Genomic DNA, 10,725 nt, shown 5'->3' with positions numbered 1-10,725 from the left:
CATTTCACCATTAATGAGCGCTTCAACCTGCCTTGCCCCAGAGTGTGCTGCCCACCCACCCCTTGCTCTACTCCACCCGGCAGGGCGCTTCCTTCTCCCAGAAAGCCTGCGAGTGGCAACCATTTTCTGCAAACAAACGTGCTTATAATGGCCTTGGGCCACCTCCCACCCTGGCCTGTCTACCATTAGCACCTGGGTGCACACACTCAACGAGGAGGAAGAGTTTTGCTGAGGATGAGGCCATTTTAAAATATAGATACAGTATTTATATTATTGGGGGGGGGGCATAGGCGATCCCGGGCTCCTCAGCACTGCAGGCTGCACACGGAGGTCTGGCTGCGGGGATCTCAAGGTAGAGGGAAACAGGCCGAGACGGGCGGGAGAAGGGGGTGCTTTGCAGAGAAAGGCGACTGAGTTGGGGGAGCTGTTGCCCCCGTTGGCTCGGCTCAGCTGGCAGCTCTTAAATGGCCGCTTGCATTGCAGGTTGCAGCGCGGAGATACGGAGAAGGGGGGAGGCGGGCAACAGGGCCGGTTGCATTCACGAGCGAAGAAGGAGCCGCGGGAGGGAGGGAGAGAGGGAGAGAGGCCTGCTGCTCCTGCCCCGTGTCAATACAGCCCTCCTTGCGCCTCCCGGGGAGAAGTAGCGGCAAAAGGGGGGCGGAAAGGAGGGGGAAGAGGCCTGGGCCGCGGAAAGGGGGACGGAGAGGGGGGGCTGCTCTGACGCCAAGTTGTGAAAGCGCCGGCTGGGGCTGCCCTCTCGCAGGCGCACTCGCCTCCCCCTCCTTTGCAATCGGAAGCGCGCACAGAGATAAGAAGCAGCCACAACCCCCCCCCCCAAATAAAAAGCAAAGGGAGGGGTGTCTTTCTTGGTGGGCCTCGAAGCGGGGCGCCGGTCTTTAGGGCCCCAAAGGAGACCAGCCTCTTCCTTCCCTTTTGGGTTTGTGGAGCAGCTCTGAAAGAGCGAGCGAGGGAATCTCTCTCCAAGCCAAGCGAGTCTCGCTCCGTCTTAGGAGCCTCTCAGGCCATAAAGCGCTCCCTTTCCAGCCCAGGCCCCCAAGAAAAGGGGCCTGGATGGATCCCTCCACTTTCCCCGTCCTTGCAGCAGGGCTTCTGGGAGCGGCCTGCTCCTCCTGGGCCAGGAAAATAAGGCTTGGCCTCCCTTCCAGGGCGCCATAATCCGGCCATTTGTCTTAGGAGACGTCGGTGCCCCCTCCCCTGAATAACAGGCGGGGGAGAAGGGAGGGGGCGGGCGAGCGGAGGGAGGGAGGGAGGCGGCCCTCGCTGTCGGATGGGGGATCAGGGGGCAAGGTGACCTCTTTTGTGCGCCCCCCTCCTCCCCGGTTTGGGCGGGAAGATGGGGGCGGCCTGCGTCTCTCCCAGCCCAGCAGCCGCAGGGAAGCCTTCCGGGCGGGTGGGTCCGCGGGTGGGCGAGCCCCACAGCCACCATCTTGGCTCGCTCCTGCTCCTTGCTCCTTGCAGCGCTGGCTGAGGGAGCCCGACTAGGCCTGGCCTCGCTGGGGGAGCCCTTGGTAGGGAGCGACCGTGTTTGGAGCGCCTGCGTGGGGAGGGCGCAGGGAAGGGAAGAGGCCGGGGCGAGGAAAAGGCACGGGAGGGCCAGGGAGCCGCGGCGCCATGTGCTGCGTGTGGGTCAAGGCAGGCAGGGAAGGCGAGAGGGAGAGGGAAAGGCCTTCTCCACCAGCCGGCCCTTGGAAGGAAGGCCCTTATGTTGGGCAGCACTTGCAGGGAGATGCCGCAACCGCTGGGGGGCAGCGGAGAGCACAGGGGGGATGGAGTGGAGGGAAGGAGAGGGGGGAGACGAGTCGGTGCGCGAGGACGCGCTGATTGGACAGCGAAGGGTTGGCTGCAGCTGCAGAGGCTGCTGCAGCTGAACCCCAAGAGTCAGCCAGTCATTCAGGGAGCGCGCGCGCACACACGGCACGCACGCGCCAAGTCGCGGAGGCGCTCTCGCTCCTTTCTGGCGCGCGCAGCGGGGCCGCGCGCGCGAAGGGGAAAAAAAAAAGGAACGAGCAATCGGCTGGAGAAGGAGCTGGAAGAAGGGGGGCCTGAGGAGCCAGGTCGGCTCCTTCTTGTCTCAGTTTGGCGCCGGCAAGGGAAGGGAAGGGAAAGGAAAAGGGGCAGGTAACCTGCAGGCCAGACTTTTTTTCCTTTAAAAAAGAAATAACAACAAAACCCTTCCCCGCTGGAAAAAAATTGCTCTTCAGGTTCCACCCGGCCTTTGCATAGGACGCCTGCAAAGCACCTCCTCGTCGCCGTCGTCCTCCTCCCCGCAGGAAATAGGGTGGGGGTCCCCTTGTCAAGCAGTGCAGTGGGGCCTAGTGCGGAGGCCGGGCGGAGGCAAGCGGGGAGGGAGGGAGGGGGTGAAAGGTCCAGAAGCCTTTGCTTGAAGCAGCTGCGGCTTTCGGGAGAGAGAGAGAGAGAGAGGCGAGGCCAGGCGAGGCGGGGAAGGAGCAGGAGCCGAGCCAAGGCGCCCAGGCCAGGCCTGCTCTTGCTCGGCAGGATGAAGGCTGCGCTATTGTGAGGGCAACCTTAGCTTGAAGGTAGGGTAGGTCGGTTGTAACGCTGGGGTTTTGGGGGGAGGAAGGTGGAGAGGAGGAGGCGCTGTTCTCTCCTCAGTAAAGCATACTGCTAGTGGCAGGCTGCGTGCGGCCTCTCTGGGCCAGGAACCGTGTGCTGCCGCTGTGGAGGAGGAGCAGGAGCAGCAGCCCCAGCAGCACTAGTAGCAGTGGCTGCCATTTTGGAGACCAAGGCCCTGGAGGCTCTGCCTGACCCCATTGTTGCTGTGTTTGCTTCACAGGTTGATGCCCGCCCTGCAGGATGGATCAGGCCTGCGAAGTGAGCAGGAGGGGCTGCCTGCCCGCCTTCGCCCGCCCTTTGGCATTAGAGGCACCGCAGGAGGCAGAGGAGGAGGAGGAGGAGGAGGAGGAGGCGAGGAGTGGGGGGGAGGGTCGCAGCCCTAGTAGCCCCCGGCCCAGCCGTGGCCGCAGCCTGCCGCACTTGCCCCCCACAGCAGTGCCTTTGGCGGCCTGCGAGGGCCTGGACCCCTCCTCCCCTTGCTACATCCCCTTGCGCAGGCTGCAGGACCTGGCCTCCATGATCAGTGCTGAGTATCTGAATGGCTCAAAAGATGGCTCTGATTGTTTGCAGGAACCGGAAGGCAGAAGCAGTTCGTCGGAGGAGGACGACAATTTCACCAGCCACGACTCAGCACGGCTCCTGGATTTCAACAGCCTCACTCCTTGTTTGGATGAAGGCGAAGGAGAGATGGATTCCGAGGCATCTTTCTTCTCAGCAGCAGAAGAACATCCGGGGGAGGACATTAAGTTCCTGATGGAAAAGCGAGCAGCGGCCATCTGCAACACGAAGGCAGAGCCCCAGAGCAGGGCAGAACGCATTCAGGAGACCCAGCAAAGGGCTCCTGTAAAGATGAGGCACAATGAGATGGTTTCGGGCCTGTTTCCAACCCCTGTCCTTCCAGAGCGAATACAGAGTAACTCTGCTGTAGGAAGTAGACATGAGAAAGTATGCATGTACCCCATGTATTTGCCTGGAAATACAGAACGGAAGAAAGAAAAGCCATGCAATGTGACAAAGGTATCTGAGAAGGAAGATCCAGGCCAGAGTCCCGCCACACTTGGAAACTTGATAGAAAGACTTGAAGCATCCGTTACGTCAAAATCACCAGCAACAAGAATGCCAGCTGTAAGCAGTCTTGGGGTATACATTAAGATCTCTCACAATTTATTTATGGGGAAATAAGTTTGATGTGGTGTTCTTCTGGCCTCTTACTGGTGTGGAGAAGCATGCAAGGGAGGAGTTAATAGGTTGCAGGGGTCACTTGGATAGGTTTCAGTTTGCAAACCAGAAGTGAAGTTAACTTAGGCAAGACTTAAAAGTACAACAATTTAGCACTCTGAAAATTTTCTTTTTTAGTTTTGATTATTAAATTGGGGATGTTTAAAAATCGGCCCTGCTAGAAATCCAAATTACGATTGGGACAGAAAATATTCTGTTGCTCGCGTTAAGCAAATTTTGAGTTAAGATTTTAAAATTAAAGTAACATGATTATTTTTGGTGCTTTAAAAATCCCTGTCCTTCTAGGTTTTTGGATTTGGAAGATTGATAGGACTGCTTAATACATAGTGTTTTAAGTTACATCAGTTATCTATGACTTCTCACTTGTTGCATACTTCAGACAGTTCCTTCCAGTTGTCAGTACAGATTCATAATGCACATGTGTTATGGTGTAAACTAATGTAATGTAAAAAGGTGTTTTAATTTCCTCTTTCAAAATGTGTGTCCTATAGGCGAAATGTCATGTGTGAAGTGGCTCTGGTTGGAGAATAAGTTCTACTAGTAAAATGATACTAGTAGAAAAGTTTCATGTGAAAATCCAGGTTTTCAGCTTCTAGTCTAGCTTCCATTGCTTTTTCTTTTGCAGATTAAGTCATGCATATTTCAAATGTGTGGTTGCATTCTTAAGAATGGTTGACTATAACAGAAGAACTGGGGTACGTGTTGACTGTGAGTAGCAGTGGCAGGGTCACTTTGAAATTTGTAGATTTACGTAGCATGTAAGTAATGTATACAGATTCAACCCTATAAAAGCAGAGCTCAGAAAAGGTCTTGGGAATATAGCTTCTCACATCCCCAAGCCATTCTGGAATTGGGATTCTGGGATTTGTAATCCAAAGGTAACTTTTGGTTGAGCTACAAACCTCAGTGAAGACAGTGGAGATGTTGTCTTGAGTAAATAAGCATGAGATTACTCTACAATTATTTCTGCGAGGAAGCTGGTTGGACACTTTTGTACTACGTAATGACATACACAAACTATTGTGTAAATTTTATTTATATTATTGTAAATTTGTGTTCCCATGTAAAAATAGCACTCAAGGTGGCTAATAACATTACTAAAACAAATTAAACATTAACCATTAAAATAAATACAATAAATCAGCATCAGAACAGTTTAAAAGGCTAAATTGAAAAGATGTGTGTTCATTTTTATGGTATGTCATTGTTTTATTTCATTATATTAAGACTGATTTGGATGTGATAGAGGACTTTATACCTGAACTGGCTCAGCTACATTGTTCATACACTCGGCCCTCCATATTAATGGATTCAACCATCTATGGCCTGAAAATATTTTTGAATAATTCCCTTGATTTTGCCATTCTGGTATTCCCTATATACAACTATGCCATTGTATATTACGGCACTTCAGCATCCATGGGTTTTGGTATCCATGGCAGTCCTAGAACAAAATCCTAGTGGATACTGAAGAGCAAGGTATCTGTTAATTCTAGAAGAGAAGTTATGGCAGAGTTATGGCAGTCTATTATATCTCGTGTGAAGTGGATATAATGTTGCTAATCTAAAGAGATGATGATTTTTAAGAAAAAGATACAATGGTCACAAAAGTTGTCATTTAGTTAGAGAAAGCACAATTAAATCTTGATTAATTATATGAATTAAGTTTACACATGGGTTAAAATAGATTGTTTTGCAACAAAGCACCTGTTCTTTTTGCGTAATGCTTGCATAGATTGGAGAAGGCACCATATTGAAAGGGGCATTTCCTCCTTTGAACAGTAGAAGGCCTCTTTACCACTTGCCACCTGTCACTTGTGTAATTATTTCTGTTGAAGCTATTTTTTTACAGGAGCAGTCATATTATTAGTCTGTGGCATAGTTTTAGCTCATTGTATGTTTGTGTGTGTTTAAAAAATGACACCAAAAGGACAAGGAGTAAAAGAATCAGGGCAGCTATACACTCAAGTCACTGCTGATGTGACTTTGTATCCAAATTGTTCTCATTTCCAAATTGTTAATAATCCAGCAGCACCTCTATTTTAAGAATTACCCAGTCTCTGAATTTTTTTTATAGAAAAACCAGATATACTAATTATGGCACTTGTTTAAGCCTAGGGAATCCTATAATTTTAGTTACTTGACTCAAATTAACTTCTAATTTTGCGATTTATTGTTGCTGTTTTAATGTCAGGGCTAAAATCAAGACTTTAGCAAGTTTAGAATTTTAGTCTGTACATCATTCACTACATGGCTTAATATTCTAGCATTCTCTGAAGCGACTGTATTTAGCATCCTAATTTGGAAATAATAGATTAATTGAAGATTAATTGATGACTTCTCACTTTGTGTGCAGGAATAAATTTAAGTAACTGTGGCTATAAACACAATGCTTTTTGTATCTTAGTGATTAAGTCCAAAAGTACTATCGGTGTCCCGTTGACAGATATTGTAATAAACCGTAGTTCATTGTGACAAGAATGTGGTGTAGTGGCCAACCCTTGGCCTTGTGTTTTTCTTCCCTTCTTCCAAGCTGTAAGGAGATTTGAAGTTTCTGTTCACAATTTAGAATGAGCTGTAGCTTTCCATTTAATCTGATATAATTGCAAACTATGTGTGGTGTAAGGTGCAACCGCAAGAAGTTGCAAACTAGGATTGAACTGTAGTTCATAATCTGAGTATGATGTATGTAAAACAGCAACATGTACCTGGAGAAATTTAAAAATTCTAGTTTGTTCCAAGCTGCAAGCAGAAGTTTTACATCCTTTCACATTTGAGTGAGGAAGGACAGAGGAGTTGGAGAAAAACCTTAAGTTTGCTATGTAGCATTTACAAACGGCAGCTCAAGTTCTATTGTGGAATCTTGACTGCTGCCATTAGCTCAAAATGGAATCACTGTCACTCTGTAAAGTGCATTGCATTAGAAGCTATTGGTATGTATAGTCTAGGAAACACGGAAAATACTTCTTTTTTTCTTCTAGGTTCATTATTATTCAGTATGTCATTATTCTAAGCCCTCCACTTTCATTGGTCTTAAGGGCAAAGGAACCCTGTGAAAGTGGAAAACACCTGATTTAAAAACACGTTTTATTTTCCTGAGAGAACACCTATCTAGGAATATCTGGATCCTCTGGGGCAACTCTATGGTCCACTTTTGATGGAAAGTGATCATAGAATACTACTGGAGAACCTAGATAGAGATTTCTAAAAGAACATGTTACTCAGACTCAGGAATAATCAAAATTAAACCCACAAATCTGGAGGGCTAACTGTATTTAATTTTATATATTATTGACAAACTTGATATTGGGGATATCATTGCAGTCTGTCACAGCTGGTCCTTGGCTAGAAGAAATGCAATATTGCATGTTGCTAGGAAGATATTTCTTTCAATGTGCCCACTTGAGCCATCTAATATACTCTGGTTTCTCTATTCAACCACCTAATCTCTGCAGTTTGCTCTGCTCAGATGATTAATATTTACTTGATAAACAACCAAGGAGATTTATTTTCATCTTAAGAAAATCAACTATGCTACCCCTGGCTACCCATTCTTTTGACTTATAGTATGTGTGAGGTTATTTAAAATAATTTCTAAAATCAGTTAAAAAAAAATAAATTCAAGATAATTATGTAAAGTATACCTTTGTCAAGAAAACTGTAAGAAATTTATGGAGTTGCCATAAGTTGACAGATGGCCTGAAGGCACATATACACAGATGCCTTCTTAACTAGTTATAAATCAACATGCTGCGATGGTGGGATTAATGAGTGAGTCTGCACTATTATTTAGAAAATGTATGAAGATTCAGTGGGAGATATAGATTTAATAGATTTAAATGCATTTTCTTAAGTGGCTATGTGTGTTCAAGTCGCCTGTCAACTTATGAATTCCACTTGTTTTAAAGACAAGTCATGCTCAGAGGTGGTTTTACCAGTTCCATCCTCTTAAATATAGCCTACAGCACCTGGTATTCAGTTGGCAGTTTGGACTTCAAGTGTTAACCAGAACTGACTTTGCTTTGCTTTCAAGATCAGATAAGATCTTTACCTTGATTTAAAAGTAAGGGATTTAGCAGTGCAAATAGCAGGACCACTATACTGTTTAACATTAAAAAAATAACTTATTTTCAAAGAGGATTTGTGGTCACTTTTGATTTTGTTCATTTTATTTTGGGGGTGTTTTTGTCAGTACTCTCAGTGGGTTTCAGGAGCAAAAATTGGCCCCTGGGTGCACTGTAGTTGCACTCATGGTTTAAATGAATTTACCCTTGACGTGTAATGAAATATATTTTTTCTGTGACATCCCGTTTTTAGCAGAATGTTTCAGACAACCTGACTGTAGTGTGATAGCTACAGTTCTTATGTGCAAAATGAATGGAGATGACAAAACTTTGCTTTATAATATCTATACCAGCCTTCCCCAATCCTAGTGTGTCCACCAAATGTGTTAAACTGTAGATGCTGTCTTCCTCAACCAATCTAGTTCCTTTGCTGATTAGCTCACATGATTCAAGACAACCTTTATCAGACCAACCTGAAAGTATCAAGAATTGAACCTGAGCTATTCTGAATGTAGTCTTAAAATAGTTAATTCATACAAGACTTTTTAGGGTGAAGATTCGGGAGAGTTGTGCTTCTAAAGTGGAGAAATTCATAACTTAGAATATAAATATGTGAATGAGAGTCTATTTGTCCATTTCAGACTTTGCTTTGGTTGTAAGGGAATGTTTGTCTTTTCCATAATAGAGTTCAGTACTCTGAATCATAATCTTTTAGAATATGGATAATCAAATTTGCACTTTCAGGGCCAAATATGTCTCTGTAAATATGTATATCTGCCTCTCCAGCTTGACTGTATATGAAGGATGTTGTGGCTGCAACAATGGGGATGGGATAGGATCTAGCCATCACCTCTAAGTAGTCTACTAGCAGAATTAATTACTAGCTCATTATTCAGGATATATGGTGTTAACAACCAATTGAAAGACCATGTAGTCTGATTTAGAGAAGGTCTTCTGATGCTTTCGATAAGTATATGTGAAATTTTGAAATTATATATGACCATGAACTGTAACATGAGGTCTGAGCAAATCTGGATGTACTTGAGATAGATAGACAGACTAGAGACTGTTTTTCCTTTAGGAGTGTTTATTTTTAGGGTGGCATTGGCATAACTCTTATCGTACTGTTTCTGGGAAAGCAGCTTGTTTAGGCTTTGTGTTTGAAGAGATAATGGTTGACTTCCTATATTAGAGTTACAGATGTGTAACCCAGCTGTAACTACTCAATATTCAGCCATACTACATATTCATGATCATGGTCCTATCCTCACAATAAAAAATGCCTTCTGAATCCCACCTTAAACTCCAGGGAGCCATTCGGAGTGAAGATAGTTTCCAGACCCATCTGACCAGTGAACAGGGCTAAAAAAACCAGAAGCAGTGCTCTTATTCTTCATTACATTACTTATTGTCAGGAGGGTTCTGGAAGCATCATCCTGCAGTTTTCCAAATGCCTGCAGAAGAGAAGACCTCCATCACTAGCAATGGCTGCTGACTATTAAAGTAGGTTTGGGGAGTCAGGCCAGGATACTATATTTAGTTATGCATTTGTAATAAAGTTGTTGGTGTATGGTCTCAGACAGTATAGCTTCCTGCCAAATAATTTTTACCATCCTTAATTCTGAAATCATCTAAGAATGATGGTGCTTAAAAACAAATCTTATTTCATGCTAGAAATGTAATTAATGGTAAACGTACAGGAGTAAGGGAGTAGAAATAGTGAAATACATTTCTTTCCACTGACTTTCTCATTATCACATAAACATGTGACAATAGATTTGATTCTAGCTGGCATAACCACTAATAGTACAGCTCCCTTATATGGAGCTGTGAAATCCAAAAAAACTCCACAATTGTTTACATGGATGGCTGAGGTATTGACACGTTTGCTTTTTGATGGTTCATGCACAAAATTATCAAAAATATTGTGTATAGAATGACATTTAGGGGAATAAGATATACATACAACATAAATGACTTTTGTGTTTAGACCTGGATCCCATTTCCCAAGATACCTTATTAGGTATGTATATGCAAGTAGAGGCATTCCAAAATAAATAACACACTCAAAACACTTTTGGTCCCAAGGAGAATGCATTTTGGATAACGGTTACTCAATCTTGTATTTTATAGTGGTTGTTGTGATGGGAATATTATTTGTGGGTTGTAATGTGCTTTAAATTAGTATTGGTACAGCTTAAAAACATGTGACTGTTTTTTAATCAAATTAGTATAATTACAAAAGAATGAGTGTTTGTGGATTCTTTTTATTTATGAAATTTACCTTGCGTTCCTTGGAAAGTTCTGACAGTGTTACAATACCTAGGATAATTCTTATGTAAATTGGTAAAGATCATAATGAAAAGAGAGAGCAGGTTGCATTTTGATTGATTGATTGATTTATGGTGTTTATTTATCTCTATTCGGATTATTGGAGTCCCTGAAGTGATAGGCAATAGGTAAAAACACACCTAAAACATTCAGTAAGTAAGTAATTAAAACACTCAAGACTTCTCTTGAAAAATGACTCTTTAAGACAACCTGATCAGACACCTTTATTTTTGAGATCCAAACGCCAACTGAAGTAGCTCATTCTTCATTGCCCACCTGAAACTCAGAAGGGACGGATCCAGTTAGACCTTCTCATTTGGCAGGAGGTTTCACAACAGGGTGCTGTTGCAGAGAAAGCACTGTCATATCTACCTTCTAGCCCAACATCATTGAGTGATGGGACATGTAAGAGGATTGATGTATCTTAGATTTCAAAACCTCATATGGGAGGAGCTAGTCTTTGACATTTCCTGGCCCCACACCATTTGAAGCTCTT

The 10,725-nt window shown here is 44.5% G+C and overlaps 1 protein-coding gene across 12 annotated transcripts in view; it reads left to right on the top strand.

Annotated features, from left to right (window-relative positions):
* Positions 1-232: 232 nt before the first annotated feature.
* nsd1 (nuclear receptor binding SET domain protein 1) overlaps positions 233-10,725 on the top strand; it is a 71,080-nt gene continuing 60,587 nt past the window's right edge. For 2 of the 12 annotated variants that reach the window (XM_062970183.1, XM_062970178.1), the window contains exons 1-2: positions 1,805-2,139; positions 2,816-3,735. In XM_062970183.1, coding sequence (XP_062826253.1) covers positions 2,836-3,735 — 900 coding nt within the window. In that variant the 5' untranslated portion in view covers positions 1,805-2,139; positions 2,816-2,835. Of the gene's footprint in view, positions 353-1,234; positions 1,530-1,801; positions 2,140-2,375; positions 2,559-2,815; positions 3,736-10,725 lie in introns of those variants that run through there. The other 10 variants (XM_008104944.3, XM_016991542.2, XM_062970182.1 and 7 more) reach the window with 10 other exon arrangements.

The sequence above is a fragment of the Anolis carolinensis genome, chromosome 2 (assembly GCF_035594765.1).
Source record: "Anolis carolinensis isolate JA03-04 chromosome 2, rAnoCar3.1.pri, whole genome shotgun sequence".
Lineage (NCBI taxonomy): Eukaryota > Metazoa > Chordata > Lepidosauria > Squamata > Dactyloidae > Anolis > Anolis carolinensis.
The sequence above is the reverse complement of the archived record's forward strand: the minus strand, read 5'-3'. Positions and strand labels throughout refer to the sequence as shown.